Source organism: Aethalodelphis obliquidens, unplaced genomic scaffold, assembly GCF_003676395.1.
Source record: "Aethalodelphis obliquidens isolate GAN/ISIS:26980383/991018 unplaced genomic scaffold, ASM367639v1 scaffold41, whole genome shotgun sequence".
Taxonomy (NCBI): Eukaryota; Metazoa; Chordata; class Mammalia; order Artiodactyla; family Delphinidae; genus Aethalodelphis; species Aethalodelphis obliquidens.
Window position 1 is genome coordinate 9,580,186 of NW_020837985.1, and position 21,068 is coordinate 9,601,253.

General features: G+C 50.7%; 1 protein-coding gene across 1 annotated transcript in view; it reads left to right on the forward strand.

The window, feature by feature from the left end:
- The window catches only part of TG (thyroglobulin), a 242,372-nt gene that overhangs the window by 207,900 nt on the left and 13,404 nt on the right, over positions 1-21,068 (forward strand). The window contains exons 44-45 of the mRNA XM_027132515.1: positions 13,152-13,333; positions 15,419-15,526. Of these exons, the coding sequence (XP_026988316.1) occupies positions 13,152-13,333; positions 15,419-15,526 (290 nt within the window). The remainder of the gene's footprint in view (positions 1-13,151; positions 13,334-15,418; positions 15,527-21,068) is intronic.

Consider the following 21,068-nt stretch of genomic DNA (forward strand, 5'->3'; position numbering starts at 1 on the left):
GAGCAGCTTCGTGTGGAGACGCAGCAAAGTGCGAGGGACTTGTGAGGTCATTTATCTGCCTGAGCAGACACTTCCTCTCAGACCAGAGAGGCCATCACTCCTCACAGGATGCAGCCACCCAGGAAGAGGTCGAGCACGCTCCCCCCTGGCCCGCCCACCCCTCCTTGTCAAGCTGCTCCTGATGGGTCCTCTAGGTCATCAGCCTGGGATGGTGGCCCCAGCACATGACACAAGGTGAGGACCCAACTCAGCCTAGGGCTCTGTCTGGCTCTATTGAATATAAGGCAGTTTCGTTGGAATGAATAACAACAAAAAAAGAATCATTAATGCAACCAAATGGGGTCTGGCATCCTTTGGATTATGCTATTCCCTTGGGTAATCTACCTCACTTAGGGGAATCTATCTCACAGCGATAAAAGCACAACTTTGACATGAGATATATATACAAGGGTATTAATCACAGCATTGATTACTGTGGCAAAAACATTGAAAGCAACTCAGATGTCTATGAACAGGGAAATGGTTGACTAGATGAAGATACACACTATTGAATATGATGAACTATTGAATATGATGCAGACGGTGAAAAGAATGAACCAGATACATCTCTCCTGGCTTGAGGATGCCTGTGATATGTTGTTAAATGGAAAACAAAAAAATCAGAATGCAGAGGCGTGTGAAATTAAAGTAGCATTCATAGATTTAAAAAACAACCAACCTGTGTATATCTGTAAAATATAAATGTGTATAATTGTATGTATTTCTGTGTGAAAGGATAGTGCTGCAGAAAGATACACAGCAAGCAATTAACATGGGCTGTCCCAGGAGGTGTGGCAATGTGAAAAAGAATACTATGAATTTAATATGACTAACATTACTAATATACGTAAGAATACATCACATAGGCATATACGTGTGCATGTATATGTATATGTATAAATAGAGAGCATTGTGTTGCGTTGTGTGTGTGTGTATTGGGGGGTGGCGTAGAGCAGAGCTTAGGTCACTAACAGCTTCCATCCCGTTGACTCACAGCCATGGAGAAGGAACTTTTGCCCCTGATCCGTCTCTACATTTTTCTGCCGAGCGCCCATATGTGACTCAGCCCTTTACTTCAAGGGGCTGCAACTTGATTATTGAACCAGACTAACGCTCAGGAAACACTGAAGCAAGGCCACTCTCCACCACTAGCCCTGGGCTTTTCTTCTCTAAAGTAGTGGGTCTTCAAATTCCCACTACTTTGATCAAGCCCGTCATCAGTTAAAAAATAGTAAGCACAGTCATTTGAGTATAAATTATATACATGAGTACTCTTATACTAAGCGTTAAAAAGATTCACAAAAACAAAGAATTATAAAGCAAGAGAAAGAAACGAACGTCCTTACATTTGTGCTGCACTCTCTGAGTGCTGCCCGAGAGAGACGACGCCCTACAGCATGGGCAGCGTGGAAAGACATGGCCATCGGCCCTGGACCCTCTTCCATGCAACACCTCATTCCACACTGCCCGTCAGGGGAGGATGTGGAAATCTTGGTGCAGAAGATGCTATATCCTCACAGCTCTGGTTCTTTGGACCATGCGCTGGAAATGCATCCCAGCCATCTCCGACCTTAGAGAGAGAGAACTCCATTCCCGGGAGCCTGGGGAATCATCCTAGAAGCAGGCCCCAGCAGCACATTCCTATACTCCTCCCACCCCCAGTGGAAGAGCCATCCGTCGGGGCTGGGGGGGAGGGGAGCTGTTACTGGCAGTCTTGGTGCTGGGGTTGACCGTAGGGCAGCTCAAGTTTATATTTTCGGGTGATGCCAACCCATTGTAAGAGGATTGTCTGCGGCTGCCTTGGTGTTTCCTGGTCCTCTCCCAGCAGCATCTTGGGAGTTTCCCACCTCTGCCCTGAATTTCTGAACCCCCTCCAGCAGGGAACCTACATCCAGAGGACTGGAAGCCCTCCTCAACAATGCATTGAGTTTCCCTCTGAGGCTTTCAAGGAGATGTTTCCTTGGTCCGCTTGCAAAGAAAGATCGTGTCTGCTGACAGAGCTCACCGCCTGCACCAGGAAGGAGATGGGTGGGCGAGCGTGCCCTCAAGTCCAGGCACCAGAATAGGGAACAGGCTGACTATTCCTGTCTGGCTTCCCTTCTCCATTTATTCTCCTTTGAACAGGCGCTAGTGCAGTCGTTGGGTGGTTCTTGTGAGCCTGCATCCCACTGGGAACCCACCTAGGTGCTGACTGCTGTGGACAGTTGGGAGAAGCAGGGGTGCAGTAACAGTCGGGTTTGAGGCCAAGTCCACACTTGCAGTGCCATTACATGCCGGCATCTCCTGAACGTGTACCTCCAGCCCCACTCTGTACCTCCCACCTGGGCTTTTCCCTTGAACTCTAGACTGGGTTAGCGCAGGGTCTAATTGACGTCTTCACTTAGATGTCTCATCACTTCTCAGTCTTAACACAGCCAAAATGAACTGCTGATTCCACTTATGTCCCCACCCCCAACCAGCTTATGCCCCCGCTGTCTTCACCATCTCAATAAACAGCAACCCAGACTCCAAACCTCTCTCTCTGCCTACCAGCATTCCATCAGCATGTCTACCTTCAACATGTTTCCAACCCCCTCTCCCCACCTCTTCTGCCACCACCCTGATGCTTGCCATCATCTTTCTCCGGGAGCTTTGCAATGGCCTCCAACCATCTCCCTGCTTCTGGCTTTGCCCCCTTTGCTCTATGAGAGCCACAGGGGCTGGAGTAATCCCTTTACGGTGTAAGTCAGATCACGTCACTCCTCTTCTTAAAGCCGTCCAGTGACCTCAGCTCATGCAGAGGAAAAGCCACAGTCCTTAACGCCCACTATCTGACGTGGCCACTGTTTGTCCTCTGACCTTGTTCCTGCTGCCCGCCTCCTCCCGCTGACCGTGCTTCAGCCTAACCGGTCCCTGTGGTGCTCCTCAAATCTGCCGCACACACTCCCACCTTAGGGTCTTGGCGCTTTCTGTTCCCCCTTCTAGAATGTTCTTCCCAAGGTACCTCATTCCCTCACTTCCTTCATCCTGGACCACTCTGGTGGAAAAGGCATCCACACCCCCAGCACCCTCTCTCCCCTTTATCCTGCCCCCCGTCCTCAGAACCTGTTCCCCTTGACATGTTCTATATTCGTCTACTCTGTTTCTTCCTCCTCTGGAATGTGAGCCCCAGGAGCTCTGAGACTTTATCTATTTTGCTTTCTGCTATATCTGTGGTGCCTACAAAAGTGGCTGGCACACAGTAAGTGCTCAATGAATCTTTATTCAGTGGAAAGAATGAAATTATGCATCTGACCTAGGAGTCTTCAAGGAGATCATTTATTCCCAAACGACCCTATGGATCAGGGATTCTTATCACTAACGCTCAGATGGGAAACCAGTTCAGAGAGAAGTCAGAATTCAACGCCAAAGGCATCCTTTTGCCATCCCAGCCTTCTGGGAAAAGCCAGGCCTTCCCTCCACGAGCTTGTCGTCCAGCAATGACAGCATATGCTGGGTGAGCACAAACCCAGCTAGAATCAGGGCCCCTCGGTGCAAAGGGCTTTGCAGTTGCACCCACATTCTTCTTTTCTCTCAGCCATAATGCTATGAGCTCCACACCCACGAACCAACATTTAACACCATTGTATGGAGGGAGAAATAAGTTTCGAGAGGTTTAATGATTGTCCCAAGGTCTACTAGCTAGTCATTTGCAAAGCCAAGTCTCCACTGAAGGTCCTCTGGCTCCAACTGGGGGCGCTTTGTGTGCTAAACTTAGGACAGGGATGGAAATGCACTAGCACCACCTACACCACCCTACAGCCAGATCATAGCCCAGAGGAATAATCCTCAGAATCATGCCCAACACAGAAATGCCCTGGAGTAACGTGGACACCCAAGTGGGAACCAAGCTACCAGCTGCCCTCTGGAGGTGGTATTGAAGTTCCTCTTTTATTTCCAAACATTCTGCTCACTCGTGCCCTTCGGGTTCCTTCCCTTCCTCAGCCTGCTCGTGACCTATTCAGCGTTGGGTTGTGGGTTTCTCCATTTCCACCTGGAAGGCTCCATAGCCCCTGAGTCCAGCTGCCATTAGCCGAGGAGAAACCCAGGATGGCACGTTCCTGAGGGCCTCCATCCCAGCGATTCCTTTCCCGAATCCTCTGTCCATCCACATAGGCCAAGCCCTTCCCACCCTGTCTGTGCTGAGAAGCAGAACATACCTGCAACTGTAGAAAATGTCCACATCCGCCTAGAACCGGGTCTCAAGTAGGTTTTCCCAACACAGAGACCGATTCATTTGTCATGGGGATACTTCACAAGGTCACTTACTACGTGCCAGATGCCGTGCTAGGTGTCTGGGGGCATCAATACAAATTAAACCCTGCCCTCAGGGAGCTCAGTCAAGTAACGAAATAGAAAATGGGCAGAAGTAAGTAACTAAAATGCAGTTTGATACACACTATTTGGAGAGATGGTCGTCCTACTGTAGGACCTCAGGGCAGTTAGGGAAGGGGGGTGTCACTGGACCCGCAGTGGCACTGCCAGCAGTAGTGACCCAGTGACGAAGGAACTGACCAGGACCCTGTTCCCCCAGCTGTCTGTCAACGGAGCGGGGAGAGTGCCCTGGGTGTCCATGGATTGTAATCAGGGGTATTTGAGTTCTCCAGAGCCTGAGCCTCAGTTTCCCTATCTGTAAAATCGGGAGATTATTAGTACATATCCTCATAAAGATATTGAAGGAAATCATACATGCAGCAATGTCTGGAAAATACCATGTGCTCGATAAATATTAGTTTTTCCTTTAATTCTTTAACTGTACTACTATGGTCAGTATCCAAAGCTATTGTCCCCAATCCAGAGAAGAATCCCGAGAAAGCAGGAATACAGAGGACGCACAATCACTAAATCACCTCGCCTGACCTGAGCCAATTTTCCAAATCCTGGCAGATGCACACACACGCTTTCTCCTCATGCCACCCTGCATCAGTACCATCCAGAGCCCAGCCCACAAACACACACCACCCAGCTCCCTGGGGGAAGCCACAGGAGGGGCAGATGTCCCTCCCACCCCAAGTGAGCCCCCGGACTCACGCGTCCATCACATCAGCGGAGACCCACTAAATTCCCGCAGCCCAAAGAGGTTGGGTAGGGCTTCCAGAGATTCCACGTGAACACCCTCACCCACTTACCACCCCAAGCCATCTATGGCCCACCCAAGGAGTCTTAATGATACCAGCAAAGTTAACCACATACCCGCGGAACATCAGCGCTGCCTGAGACGCCTGGAAAGGCTCTGTTCACAGAGGACGATCTTATTTTCTGAAGTAGCAGCTTTCTGTTGAAATTCTTCATCAGTTGCCATGGTGGGGATTTTTCCCTCTCTTCTCTCTCTCTCTTTCTCTCTCTCTCTCTCTCTCTCCCGCTAACTGGTGAAACTGACAGTCTGCCTACATTAACCGGGCATTAATTTGCATGATCAAAAGCAGATTTGTTCCAAGAGGCGATGCTCTGCCTTCTCCTCCAAAGCACAGGCATCTCCAAGGAAGGCGAGAAAAATCAGAATCGCTGCCGCTGAGGTGCCCCTGAGCTTGGCCAGGAGTTGGCCTCATCCAGGAGCAGGTGGGATGGGGGCCCTGCGGAGAGTAGGGAGGGGGAGGGCAGCCCGCCTGAGAGTTGGAAAGTGGCACCTGGCAGCCCCAGGCGCTGGCACGAGCTCCAGCCTGGGAAAATCAAGCCTTTGGTGACAGATTATAGCAGAGGACGGTACAGGAGTCCCAGGGAAGTACATGGATTTCCTGCGGAGAGGGGCTACTGCACCGAATTCCCCAGCCCTTTGGGGTGGGGTGGTTCGAGGATCCCAACCCCAGGCATCGTGAGGCTCTCTGGAGAGCCCAGGACCTGGAATTAGAAAAGTGGGTCACAATTCCTTGCGTTAGCCACGCAGTTCAGGCAGGTTGCCTAACCAGCTGGGGCTGCCTTCTCTTTAGGCTTTGAGTGGGCACAGGGTGACCAGCCCTTCAGTTATGAGAGGACTTCTAGGTGAAGGAGACAGTACCCAACCCCTGGGAACCACGCTGGGACCCCTCCACGCCAGCGCTGTAGCCACCTGGCCCTCAGAGTGGTCACGCACACACGGCGCCTTGTCTAAGTGTCCCCCGGCCCTGATGCGTGGGGTTATCATTCTCAGTGCAGAGGAAGCCAGGGATTGGCGGGGTTGACTTGTCCCCCCAGAACAGTAAAAGTATTTTCTGACCGTGCAGGTAAAAGATGAATGTAGACTGGATTCATTCTTATACATCCATTATTATCATATTTATTTTTTCTTCTGATTTTAAATTAAAAGGAACGTTTTATCGTGTGCCCCTGCAATGATGGTGGGGTCTGGACACCGGACCTGCTGGATGGTGGAGAGATTGGCCCCTTGTCCCGTCACATCCACACCCAGTGGTCGGGGCAGGAGCGGTCCCGAGTTGATTCGTGCAGGCAGGCAACACATGCTCATTGAGGGCTCTCCTCCAGGCTGGGGGAAAGTTGTAACCCGAACAGATAAGGCTCCTGGCTCATGGAGTTTCTCTTCTCGGGAGAGGACGCAGACAGGGATGCGTAAGCAGAGAAAGTAAGAGTTTCAGATCTTGAAGAGTGCTCTGAAGAAAGTGTAACGGGACAGGAAGTGATGCAATGGGGGAAAGCACTTTTGTACGGAGTTCAGGGAGGTGGTTTCCGGTTCTCAGTGATGCGAAGGGCCAGCTGTGGGGCGAGTGAGGCGAGGGGCCAGTGCAAAGGGCTGAGGCAGTGCTGGTTTGGGGGACACAGAAGGCCAGTTGCTGGGAAACCCAGTGGATGATGGAGGAAGCAGTAGGGAGGAAGGCAGATGTGTTGCAGGGACCTGTTAGGTCATCAGAAGAGTGACTTATTCTACTTGCAGGGGGCAGTTATCAGAAAGTTTTAAGTTAGAGAATGATCGTACTGATTCATCTTTTGTTTTCTTTCTTTTTTAGTAATCAGGAAAATTCACTTTATTATTATTTTTTAAAATAGTTTTACCATACAGATACGACATTGCAAATCAACTAGGCTGATTCATCTCTTTAAAGAGCATTCTGGCAGCTCTATGGAAAATTGACTATGGAAGGGTAACAAAGGAGGTAGAGACCAGACTGAGGTCCATTGCGAGGTCCGGGGAGCAAGCTGCCATGTTAAATGAAGGTTAAAGACATGGTAATGGTGAGAAATGCCCAGATTTGGGATATATCTTAGATTGGCAGCTGAGTAGATGAGTTGGGAGTTCAAGAGAGAGTTCAGAGCTATATATATGGATTTGGAGGAAAACCAGGAAACTATGATGTCACAGAAAGCCAAGAAAAGAATGTTTTTCTGAAAGGAAGCCGAGGTCAAGTGTACAATGTCATTGGAAGTGGTGTGAGTTGAGTGCAGAGATCTGACCCCTGGACCTGACAGGATGTAGGTCCTGGGCGCCCTTGGTAAGGGCCATTTCAGTGGGGTTAGTGGAAGGCCGGACTGATCAGAGTAGGCTGAGGGGAGAGTGAGGAAGTGGTCACGTGCTTCCCAAACTCACCCTCTTTCCACTGTACCTCCATCTCCACTGGACACCAACCCTCAGCCAGGTTTCATGACCACTTCATTCATTGCCACATTACCTCTGCGACCTTACCAGGCTGTCCCATGGCAAGATCTGTGTCATGTTCATTTCAAATCCTCAGTTGCTGGCCAGCAGTATGTCTTTCATTTATGCCCATTAAATGAAAGAGTATTTGTGTCTCTACCTACCTCAGAGCTCTAGAGAATTCTGGGGGCATTTGTTCATTCATTCATCCTTTCAGAGTTCACCCAATTGCCTTTGGAGATGCTGCCCCAGGTCTCCCTCTTCTCAAACTTACGAAGTCATAACCATTTTGCATAACATCAAGAGTAATCGATGTACGAAAGTTAATTAACTATCTTCCGTGTACAAAGCACTCCTCCTGCGGTCCCCACTCCCCAGAGAACATTGTCAGTGCTTCTGTCCCAGGGTGGGAAGGAGAGGAGGAGGGAAGGAGCCCCGATGGGGCAGTAGGAGTGGACAGGAGGAGTGTGTTGAGACGTCCTCAGGAGGAGACTCAACAGGACCGTGGTACAGCAGAGCCCTGGGGAAGATGAGGAAGTGGGAGGAGTCGGGAAACATCTCTTTTCTAATCAGGTTGCTGGGTACTGGTCTTCATCCCTGAGGTTGGGAAAATAGGAGGGGAAGAAGGTTCTGGAGGTGAGGAAGTACACATAGGCTGGAGAGAGATTTAGGAATCGTCAACTTACGGATCACTGTCGAAACAAAGGGAGGAAATGGTACCACCTCATGAGCGTGTGTGGACAGAAGGGGATGCGAAAGGGCAGGGGTGGCAACTGTGGGGGGGGCGACATCAGCATTTAAAGTGGGCAAGACAGCCAGGTGGCAGGGAGGTTCAGAAATGAGCCCGAGATGGAGAATTTTATGGAAAAGGAGATGGGGAGGGTCACCAAGTCCAGGCAAGAAAGAGCCCCAGGCTGGGATGGTGAGCTGCGCCAACATTGGCGCTGACCATCAGCGACCTTGGCAAGCATGGAGGTGGGGGAGTGGAGGGGCCAGGTAGCTGTGGGGTGAGGGGTGAATTCCCTGCGCTGGGAACGCCGAGGTGGGCAGACAGACACCTTGGCTGGCGTTTCCTTCTGGGTGGCGGTAGGAGTCACGGAGAGTTGCATATCGCATGTTCTAAGAGGGGGGAGATTTACCCAGTGACGTCGCTGAACAAGCAGAGGGGAGGGTCCCTAGAGCGCCGGGCAGTGAGGCATCAGCCTCAGAGGGAAGGAGTGTCCCTTGGTCCAAGAAGAGGGAGGGGATTCGGGAAGAGTCCCTGAGAGTAGAGGATGGTGCGGGTGTATGGAGAGCTCTGAGGATCACCTTGGGGTTCCGAGCAGCCTCATGGGACCCACATGGCAGAGGAGAAGCAGTAAGAAGCAGCAGCTCCCGGGCTCCCTCCTGGGGCCCTGCAGAGCCCACACCCAACACCCGCTTCCCTCCAGTCTCAGCTCCGCTGTCCTCCACAAGGTCCGAGGCCCATCTCACGAGCCCATTTACGATTTCAACCCTCACCAGCCAGCACCCTGCGCCCTCCCCAGCCCTGCTTGTTCGCTTGTGCCATAGTGATCACCACCGAACCTCCTCTGTTACAAAGACTTGTCCTGTGCCATCCCTCCCCCAAACTCAACTAAAAGCCCCCAAAGGGCCAGGAACGTGGGCTGTACGGTTCCCCGATGTACCCAGATGCCTGGAGCTGCTCCCGGCACATACAGGCGCTGCACAGAAACTTGTTGACTGAACAGTGACTTGAAGATAAAGACCCTGCAGCAACGTGGCTGTCATCCTGTTTCTCAAACTTGGGGTGAACACAAGGACACCTACTTTTAATAATTTACCAACCAGAGGGGAGAGAGAAGTAATATCTACTGTCACCCATTTGATAATAATTTTCTTTTGATTCTAACATCAGCCCCAGGCACAGAGAGGGGTATTCAGTGAACGAACTCACTGACCAGCAATGAGTCTTCTGAGGTTGCCTGCAGAGCCAGGTCCGAACCCCACACTCAGTCGCCTAGGTCACAGGCATCCAAGGTGACTGTGGACCCCCCCACAGTCGCTAAATGTTCCCCAGGGCTCTGACTTTTCTATGGGAGGTGTTAAGGGCGGTCCTTTAAAACTGCGCACCGCACCTGTGCCAATTCTTGATGGCCCTTAATGAGCGCAGGCCCAGCAAACCCGCCTCTGAGGCATGTCTTGCCTGTCATTACAGCTTGTGGCTTCGGCCCTGGCTTGGCAGTCACGTGGTAGCCACATCCCTCCTGCTGCCTCTCTAATTAAACCAGCAACAGCATCTGTGCTTCTGTCCTCGCCAAGAAGGAAGAGACCTGGGTCTTCCTGAGAACGGGCCCCTTCGCATCCCCACGCGCCCCCAGGGGGCTCAGATCCGCACTCCAACCGTCTCTTCAAAATGCTGACTGTGGATGCAGCCACGGCCCAGCTTGTCTCAGAGGCTCAGATCCGCTCAGAATGGGAAACGAATCACAAGCTTGTGGAAGCAGAACCTGGGCCCCTCCCTTTAGCATTCTAGCCATGGAATTGTTCAGATGGTTGGAGGTACTTCTGGCAGGGCCCAGGGCTTGGTGCCCTGCTGCTCCTAAAAGGTGCATCTTATGGAAAGAGTTTCCGCAGCACCCGTGAAGGAGGCTCTGTCCTTTGGGTGAGGTCAGTCGTTTTCTAGCAGTGATCCGGAAGAGGAGTTCCCAAGGATCTGGACCCACAGCCAGCGGGACCAGCCTGGATCAGGCCTGGCTCTAAAGCATGGGCTCCCCTGGGCCAGCTGAGCTGCAGACACCCAGCCGCCGACATCATGCTAAGAGTGTGTAGGTGTCATCTCAATTAACCTCAGGACAGGTTTATGAAGAGGGTAATATTATTGTGCCCATTGTACAGAGGAGAAAACAAAGGCAGAGAGGGATTCAGCAAGTTGCCCAAGGTCACATAACTAATACGTAGCAAAGCTGACATCCAAGCCCAGGTCTTTCCAGCTCTGGGATTTGAATCTAGGAGGTTTTACTTTGGACTTGCAGCCTCACCTGTGTTATCTCTGTGAAGGTCAGTGTCTCTTCCATTCATTTGTCCAACACTTATTTCCTGGGCACCCGCTAGAGCCCTGCGTGCCCCTCTGCTGCTTGGTAGTTCTGGAACACTAGGCATTAAACTGACAATAACAGCACCTGGGGATTCAGCGCAGCATCTTGAAGACCCCCAGGGGCCCCTGCCTGCACCTGGGACAGGGCAATAGTAATCGCTCGCCGCTACTGACCATGTGTGCCCAGAGCTGTGCTAAGCCCCTTATGTGCAGGTTTCACTGGAATTTGGCAATGATTCTATGCAACTGCCCAACTCATATGGTGATCTTGATACTCCAGTGAAATACACATGCTAAATGTTTGGCAATGATTGGAGTTATGCGAATGGTGACTAATATAATTTTTGTGATAAAATATCCCCAAAACTCAGAAAATAACAGGGAATAACATAATGCAGGCTTCCCCCTAAACTATTAGTAGGCTGTGAAGTCAATTAAGTAGATTTCAGGCAGGCATTTTTGAATAGACTAGATTAGACTAGAATAGAATAGAATGGAAACTATCAGATATATCACGTATGTTAACAGCAATGAGTATGAATGTTGTTCGTGAACGTTACTACAGGCATTGAGGGTGAGTGTGTGTGTGTGAATTCTGCATGTATAAAATGTCTTTTCTATTATAGATCATGGTCAGAAATATTTGATATAAAAAACCACTGATATAAGAAACATCACTATTCAGATTTAACAGATATTAATATTTTGCCACATTTGCTGCAGATCTTTTTCCAAGAAATAACCCGTTATAGATAGATAACAAAGATAGATAGATAGAATATGATAGAATTCAAATGAAGCCCTTTTTCACACCTCTCCCTGTCTCCTTTCCTCATCTCTCCTGAAGCTGGTGTGTGGCCACCAGCAGACGTGCCTCTGATCAGTGATTCCAGCCACTGGTCCAGCCTCTTGGTGAGCCAGGCTGAAGGCAGTCCAACCCAGAACCCCAGGATGTGCTGAAAGAGTGTCTCGGACGGAAGGGGTCACTTACTGATCATACCCACTCCTTGAATTCTAATCACAGTTCCTGTGTGCTTGGTAATGTTTAGAAAAAGAATTTAAACATGTCAGGATATCCTGATAAGCACATGTCCGTGTTGAAATAAGAGCCTAGAAATATGTAAACACACATCCTGGGACCGTACAAGGGCCGAGGGGTCTGGATCTCCGACACCAGAGCTGCGTCACTGATACTCCCTCCCCACCCCTTGTCTTCAGAAATGAGGAAACTGAGTCCTGAGGGGATGACATGGCCTCCCCAGACTCTCCCAGGCAGACAGGATAAGAAAGGAAGGAAGGGGGAGGAGGAAGACAAATACCACATGATTTCACTCATATGGGAAACAAACAAATGAACAAAACAAACCGAGCAAAAATCAACACGTAGCTACAGATAGTGGTGACCAGGGCAGGAGGGTTGGGGCGAGGGCAAAATGGGTAAAAGGGATTAACTTCAGTTTCATTTACTGACTCAAGTGTGCGTGACCAGATGGAAACTGAACCTGTGGTGGTGAGTGTGCTGTAGGGTACACAGAAGTAGGAACGGAATGTTGGACACATCAAACTTATATAATGTCATAAGCCAATGTTACCTCGATTTAAAAATAAATCTTAAAAAGAAGAGAGAAAAAAGAGACTGAGGAAGAAAGAAAAAGGAGGAAAGAAGGAAGGAAGGAAAGGAGGGAGGGAGGGAGGGAGGGAGAAAGAGTTATCTCCATCTGGACACACATCCCACAGAGCTCCCTGCCTTCCCTGCCCAGCCTATATAAAACAGCCCTGCCCCATCCCTTCACCCTGCTCCGTTTCTCTTCATAGCACCTGTCCCGGATGAACTGCACAACTCTTTGCTTATTTTCCGTCTCCACCCACTAGAACACAAGGCCCTTGAGAGCAGGGACCTTGATTAGCGTGTTCAGGGCTGTTTCCCAGGCCTAGCAAGCCGCTGGCCCTGGACCAAGAGTGTGTCTATCAGTAGAAAAGGGTACAGGCAGTGTCCCTACGTTGAATGCTTGAGTCAGTGAATGCGACTGAAGTTAGCTCTCCTAACAAAACCAGGTGACAAGCTGGCTGAGAACCAAGTGCACGAGCACGCGTGAGACCTGTGATCAGCCTGCGACAAAGACTTGTGTTCAGTGAGCACTTATTAGGCACCAGGCGCCATTTTCAGGGTTTCACGTGTATGAACCCTTTTAATCCTCACCGCCACCCTGCTTGGGGGCTCCACTGTGTCCACCTTCAGGTAGGCACAGAGGGGTACAGGTGCTTGTTTAAGGCCACACAGCTGGAAAAAGGCAGAGCTGGGATTTCCACCAGGCAGTCCGGCTCCAGCTCCCACGCACTTCTCGCCGTCTTCCACTGCCTCCGAGAGAGAAAATTCTAGACCAAGGGCTTGAGCTATGCTCAGTCGGGCCTTTCAGAATCTGACTGGGGATTTTCCATATATTTTCTTTTAAGCAATTTGAGGAAAGTCAAGGCCGGACCAGTAGCAAAACAGCCTTTTACCAGGCGCTGCAGAATTCTCTGGGCGGCGAGGCGGCGGACGAGCGCGTGCAGGCTGCGGCGACGTGGTACTACTCCCTGGAGCACCACGCGGATGACTACGCCGCCTTCTCCCGCGCCCTGGAGGCGGCCGCGAGGTGAGCCACCTGGGCGCGCCGTCCTGCCTCCGCCTCCCCGAGGCCGTGGGGATGCTCAGATCCCCCGGGAGGACCGGGCCCTGGTGCTGCTGCTTCATCTGTGTCGGTCATTCAGTCCACAGCGCGGGCTGCCTGCCCGCCAGTGGGAGACACGAGGGTGACCCACCCCTCCCCTCCGTGGTGCTCGCGCGCCGTCAGAGGGTGCCTGCTTGGATATGCCCCGAACCGAGAAGCTGCGCTCAGCTTGTGTGGATGGAGAGTGGGCGGGGGGAAGTCCAGCAGAGAGGACCCCACCTCCAGCCCAGTACCTGGACCCCTGCTGCCCTTGAGAACAGCGCGAGGAGAGCTCCAAGGGTGGCTAGAGCCCAGGCCTCGTAAGCATCGGTAGTTTTCAAGGCTCCCCCAGGTGACTCTGCTGGGCGGCCAGAGTTCACCTTCCACAGGAAATGGAGGCCTAGACAGGGGAAGGCTTGTGCCTGATGTCACACCCAGAGCAGAAGACCCAGGGCTCCTGACGCCGTACATCCCCTTGCCGGGGGTGGGGAGTGCTGTTTCTGCACTCACTGCTTATGCGTCTTGTTGCTCAAGTCCCCTGCTTCAAGCTTCCTTCCCTGGGAAAGTCCGCCCAGGTCCCCCACCCCCAGAGGGGTTAGTGGGTGCCTGCACCCATCACAGGCTCTGCCGTCCCCAGAATGTCCCTCTCAGCACCATCAAGAGATGGCCAGGATTCCAGTTCTCTCTGCCTGCAGAGCCCCCTGGGATGAGACCACAGTGGGGACTCCAGCTCTCGTGTCACCTTTGAGTTCCTCACGGGCCGCTTGACATGTTCTGTTTCCCTGAGAGGCCCCCCTCCAAGCCGGGAGAGTGTGGTCAGGTGGTTTCCGCATCCTGTAACTTCTTTCCCGTCCTCGGGGAGGGAGGTCCACGCTGGCCCTTGCTCATTGTCCCCGGGGACAGAGCCACTGTCAAGGCTCAGAGGCCTCTGCTGAACTTGACTCGGATATTGAGGCCCACTGTCCTGCTTGGTCATTCCTCCCAGGAGCCTGTGGTTTCCAATCAGAGGTTCACTAGCTCAGAATAAAACTTTGTACCACCCCCTGGCATCTTGGGGACAGGAAGGCTCTAATTTTCCTTCTAGTAGAGAGCTCAGCTTTGAACAAAATAGCCAACACCTATTCCTGGAGGCCCAGCCCCAGACTGGACCTGAAGAACTCACAGATGTCCAAATCCTAGACCCTGAGAGGCTCACAGCCAAGTCGGGACTGGCTTAGATCAATGTTGTAGAAAGAGCTCAGGGCTAGAGTTCAGAAACCTATGTTCATTCTTGCCCCAACTTTGCCTGTAACCGTCTTTGAGGACAATCTGTGAACAAGGGCAAGAGCAGAGGCCTGAAGGAGGGCAGGTAACCAAAAAAGTCTTCACTGAGGAGGTGGACTCCGTTCCTCCCTTAGGCCAGGTCCTCATTCTCTCCTGGCCAGACTGAGGCAGCAGCCTCCATGGGCCTCCCTGCCTCCAGTCTCCTTGGCAAGGTCCATCCACAGCACTGCCAGGGTGGAACCTTCCACTCCCAGCTGTGACAACCAAAAGTGTCCCCCAGACATTGCCAAACGTCTTCTGGAGCGTGGAGGCATCCCAGCTGAGAGCCACTGGTCTAAAGGTGTCATAACCTGAAACGTCCCTGAGGTCTCCATCTTCCTTCAGAATGCACAATTATTTTATGTTCAGCTTCATAGTATATTATATTTATTTTAATATAAAATGTTTTGCTCCCAAGTCTTTGAGTAAAATTGATGTCCTGGGAAGATGTTTGTCCCATGGGACTCTTGACCTTGCGATGCATCGTATGGACATAGTGTGTGACCGTGGCCCTCCGTGAAGCAGGCTGGACCATGCGCCAGCAGGGGGGCCAGCAGGGGCGAGAGGAAAGCTGGAGGGTGTGAGGAGGGGCGGGGGGTGTTCTCTGCAGGCCTATGCAGAGGGGCTGGCTGGTGGCCGAGGTCCCTTGCCTGGGAGAAGCCTTTACCGGCACTGTTGTCCATAGAGCTGTGCATAGCTAGACCCCATCCTCTGTCCTCCTCTCACCAGGGACTACTTTATCATCTGTCCTGTGATCGACATGGCCAGACACTGGGCAAGGAGAGCCCAAGGAAACGTCTTCATGTATCACGCTCCTGAAAGCTACGGCCACAGCAGGTAAGGTGGCTGCGTGGCCACAGCGGGTGTTGGCACACAAAGAGAATCTGGCCGAGGGTCCCTGTCACTTCTGTGATCCACAGGGCAGCAGAGAAAAGAAGGCAGGACCATCATACAAGTCCTGGTTCAATGACATGGGACGCGTCACTTAACTTTTCTGAGTCTCAGTTTTATCATCTGAAAAATGGGTAGAATAGTAATCACCACTTTATCTCACAGCCTTGTAGGAAGAGCAAGTAAAATAAAAGATACAGGAAGCAGTTTGGAATTGCAACATCAGGCATTCGTTGACTGACCTGGCTTGGGGGGAGGAGCCATCTTTATTAATCCTACCTGTTTATGTCTCTAAAAACTGAACACTCAGCTTAATTTAAGAAAATGACTTTCCAAAGTATAAAAAGATTTCTTTTGCAACAAAAGGAGTTTTATTTACCCCTAATTTATATACCCTTCTAACTTCCAGAATAAGTTCAATGTATCTTATAATAAAAGTCTCAAGTGCAATAAAATTATCAAAATGGAAAAGAAAAATAGGAGATACAAGCAAAAGAAAACCAGTGATAAAGGAAGCGGCGACCAGTGGGCCCAGGATGTGACCCAAGTTTCCCGGAAGCCAAAGAAAAGATTGAAAAGTAAAGAAGAAAAGAACAAAGGTTCGGTTTTCATAGCGCCATCAGCTAAACAAAGGAACAGAGAGGAGTGGTGTCATAAGGCATATTTGGTCTCGGCCAGTGGGAGGCAAAGCAACGTGCGTCGCTGGGGCACAAGGTTTCCAGGGCATTGGAGGGAGGACTGTGAGGCCGCGTGTTCTACTTCTTCATGACCTTACAGTCCTGAGCTCTTCACCTGTGCTGGAAAACCCCAGATCCCTCCAGTGCTGGGCCAGTAACTTCCCACATAATCTGATGTGATTCCCACAAATTACATCAGATTAACCACTTCACATTGGAGCTCCTTTGGTAACAGAATGTCAGGGGGTCAGGTGTCACAAGAGGCCAGAGTGTGTTGCTTCATCTCATACGAGAGTATGAAGCAAGGACATATGGAGCAAGGACGTCCATCGCCCATGTCCATGGTCTGTTACTGAGTGTAAGAAAGTCAACTTTTTTGGGGGGGCTGCGTTGGGTCTTCGTTGCTGCGTGTGGGCTTTCTCTAGTTCAGGTGAGCAGGGGCCACTCTTCGTTGCAGTGCGCAGGCTTCTCATTGCGGTGGCTCCTCTTATTGCAGAGCACGGGCTCTAGGCCTGCAGGGTTCAGTAGTTGCAGCGCACGGGCTCAGTAGTTGCAGCACGCAGGCCCTAGAGCGCACGGGCTTCAGTAGTTGCAGCACATGGGCCCAGTAGTTGTGGCTCATGGGTTCTAGAGCGCAGGCTCAGTAGCTGTGGTGCACGGGCTTAGTTGCTCTGCGGCATGTGGGATCTTCGCAGACCAGGGATCGAACCCGTGTCTCCTGCATTGGCAGGTGGATTCCTAACCACAGCGCCACCAGGGAAGTCCCGAAAGTGAACTTTAGAGCTGAAGGATGAGCTCCACTACTAGCCAGCTGTGCAGCCTTAGGCAGGCTCCTTTGCCTCTCTGATCCTGTTTCCTCATCTACAAAATGAGACTAATGGTTTCCTCTCACTGAGTTGGTGTGAATAATATCTGGATTATAAATTATTCCTCTCTAACCTGTGTTGCTTTGCACCAGCATCAAGGGACGTCTTACAACCATACACGATTTCTTATTATAATTGGCAACATCCCTATAGTAGGTTCAACAATGGTCACCTGAAGATACCAGGTCCTAACCTCTGAAATCTGTAAATGTTCCCTTATAAGGAAAAGGGGTCCTGCAGATGTGATTAGGTTAGGGATCTTGACGTGGGAAAACTATCCTGAATTATCCCTGTGGGTCCTAAGTGCATTCACAAGTGTCCTTATAAGAGAGAGCAGAGAGAGATTTGGTACACATAGAAGAGGAGGCAACGTGACCACAGAGGCAGAGATTGGAGGGATGTACCCACAAGCAAGAAATGCTAGCACCCACCAGAGCTGGAGGGAAGAGGAGCGGCTTCTTCCCTAGAGCCTCCAGAGGGGGCCTGGCCCTGCCCACACCTGGAGTTTGGCTCAGTGAAACCGGTTTTGGACTCCTGGTCTCCAGAACTGTGAGACAGTAAATTTCTGTTGCTATAAAGTCATGAAAGTTTGTGGTAATTTGTTACAGGAGCCATGAGAAACTAATACAGGCCCCCAGACATTCTAATTTTCCTAAACAAGCACTCGTTACCTGGTTTCCCCCAACGGATTATTCAATTTATAACACTTCACGGAACATCCATCTTTGTGAGGCCAGCGGTGTTGGAAAGAGCATCTCTGTGTTACGGATAAAGAGTCTGAGGTCCAAGAAGTTCCACGTGATTTCCCCAAGGACAAGCAGCCGTTAGTTATAGAGCAGTGACCTACTCATAGCTTCTCTGAGTCCCAGAATTCTCTTTCCACTAAAACACGCAGTCTCTCTGCTTAGAACTGTTTATAATTCCAACTTGATTTACTTCCTAGATTCAAGCAACTGCCTCCAGGTTGTGGGAAGGGAAGTAAATGCCAGGCTAGGGTTTTGGTGAGAAGGCATTTGGGAGAGAAGGAACGGTGAGAAGAGCTGAGGGTTTGGACAGAGATGAAAGGAGGTCTCAGAATCCCGTGGCCACCACGTCCAGGAGGCCAGACCACATCCAGGGAGGCCAGGCGTGGGAAGCCATTCGTGGAGTGCTCTGGCAGCGCCTCCCCAATGCCAGGGCTCTCAGGAGTTCACACCCAGAGCGCGAGTTCTTCCATCTGCTTCTCCACCTTCCCCTCTTTGAAGGCAGAGATGGTAGCAGAAGCCGCGATACTCCTGCAGCAAGTCCATCAAAAGCCTTCAACGTGTGCATACAGTTTGGAACTCCAAAAGTTCCAAGCGGCAAAAAAATAAGAACTGCTCCTGTTATATGAGGACAAAAACGATCAAAACATAACGTAGCAAAAGGATCCATGTGATTCCAGCCAGCATCAGTAATGCTTTGAGCCCCCCTGTATTTGGTTCCTAGGGCTGCCGTAACAGAGTACCACACCCGGGCGGGTTTAGAACAACAGGTAGCGTCTCACCGTTATGGAGGCCGGGAGTCTGAAATCAAGGTGTCGGCACAGCCGCGCTCCCTCTGGAGGCTCTAGAGGACGATCTGCTCCAGGCACCCCCCGCCCCAGCTTCTGGAGGCCTCAGGCATTCCGTGGCTTGTAGACAACACCTTTCCACTGTGTGTCTGTGTGCAAATTTCTCCTTTTTATAAGGACACCAGTCAGACTGGATTAAGGCAATGACCTCATTTTAACTTGGTTATCTCTGCAAATACACTATTCCCAAAGAAGGTCATATTCTGAGGTCCTAGAGGTCAGGGCTCCGACATATCTTTTAAGGGGGACAGAGTTCAACGCAAAGCACCACCCTTCTCTCTAACATGACAGCCCTGCTGGGGAGGCTCCCGAGGGGCAAGGGTGCAAAGCAGGCTGTCTGGACCTGGGATCAGGGTGGTTCCCGGAGGAGCAGCCCTTGAACAGAATCCAAACCACATCCTCAGTCTCCTGTGGCCAGTTTGGGTTTCTCTGTTGCTGAAAAGCATCCTCACGCCCCTCTGGGGACCCACAGACAGGACGCCACTGCGCTGATCCACAGAACCCTCCTTGAAAGGAAGCCACGCCCGTGCGTCAGAACCACACAAAGTGCCTCCCGGGTCACCTCAGGGCCTAGAGACCCTCCTGGCACAGAGGAGGCACAGGAGGTGCTCAGGAAATCATGCTGAAGGACAGAAGCCGATCCAACTACCTCAGCTGACAGGTGGGAAAGGGTCTCTTCCACTCGAGTTTACAGGCTCCTTGGGCTCGGTTTTGCTATCTGCAAAATGGGAGTAAGGAGGCGGGACAGGTCAGGGGTAGCGATTCTTCACTGGGCTCTGTGGACCCGGGGGAGAAGGAGAGCGAGATGGAGAGTCCAAGCTTCCCAGCCCCTTTCTCTCTACTTCATAACTGAGCTTCAATTAAAATGTCAAGGTCATTCAGTTTACAGAGATATGAAAAATGTCTGGGCTCAGTCACCTCTCAGACACCTTCTGACTCTGACATTTTATCAGTTTGGGAGGAAAGAGACACTCAGAGCCACTGAAACATCTTACAGGCAGAGATGTTGCCAACTGTACAAAGGCAGAAAGTGTCCTGGGTAGAGCAGCGACTCTGGGCCAACTGCCTCGTTAGAAACCCATCTTGACGCTTATTAGCTCAGGGACCTAAGGCGAGTCACTTAACCTCCTTGGTGACAGTTTCTTCGACTGAAAATGGGAAGAAGAATAATCGTACCTACTTCAGAGGGTTATTGTGATGATTTGTGTATAGAACAGGACCTGGCAAACAGAAAATGGTAAGAGTGTCTCATTATTCTTGTCCATCAGAACACGTGCTTGATATCGTTCTGGGCATATATCATCTCTCCCCACCACGACCATAGTATGGTGCCGTCTATGTAGTAGGTACTTGAGTCAATGAATGAATCATAGAAACTAACCCATTTAATTGTTGGCAAGTTTATCTTTTCTGCTCGAAAAGACATCTCTCTCACTCTGCCCTGGAGCTGTCACACTCTCATTTATTTCTGGCTGAAATCTATAGACTTAAAATATATGCGCGTGCCTTATGGTTTCAGCCATCTGTCTGTGAGCATATATTAGCCTTCCTGGCATAGCTAGTGAACAAAACACAATAAATTACCACTTTCTTGCAGACTCTTGTTAATTGATCACAGCATTGCATGCTCACCTGGATTATGTAGATGAGATTTGCATCTCTGAAATTGAGGGCCAACTTTTGTGTGGAAAGAATAAGTGTAATGGATGGGGGAGGAGACAAAAAAAGGAAAATCTACAGTGTGAGAAGAAGGTGCAATTTTAAGATCCAGATTCAAAGAATCATAGACTATGTAAGATGATTTCATCCAACTCATTTTACAGATAAAGAAACAAACGCCCAGAGAAGACTGGAATTATGTCCCAGTCACAGAGTCAGTAAGCGGCAGTCTGGACTCAAACCCTGCCTCCTGCCCTTTCTCCAGTTTTCTTTCAATTGCACCCACTTCAACCCAAAGCCTCTGAGTGCCTGCCATGGCTAGGTCCACCTGCTAGCTGTGCGACTTTGGACAAGTTGCTTAACCTCTCTGAGCCTCCATGCATCTTTATCTATCCAAGGGGAGAGTAATAGTGCATGTCCCACAGGGCTGCTGGAAGGGTTCAGGGGTGCAGTGTCTGCATCTAGGGTGTGTTTGTGGGTGTGTGTATGTGTTTGTACACACCACAATGCCTGGCAGCTTTGCTCACCAAGACTATTGACACGAGGACAAAACTTAGCAGTTTTCTTTTGCTCAGTTCTGCTCACTGGGGAGATTTTGAGCCAGTTTCCTCCATGGCTCCCATCTATAGCCCGCTGTTTCACGAAGAGGGATTTTCAGTGATGACTGTAATCCAGGGTTTCTCAACTTGGACGCT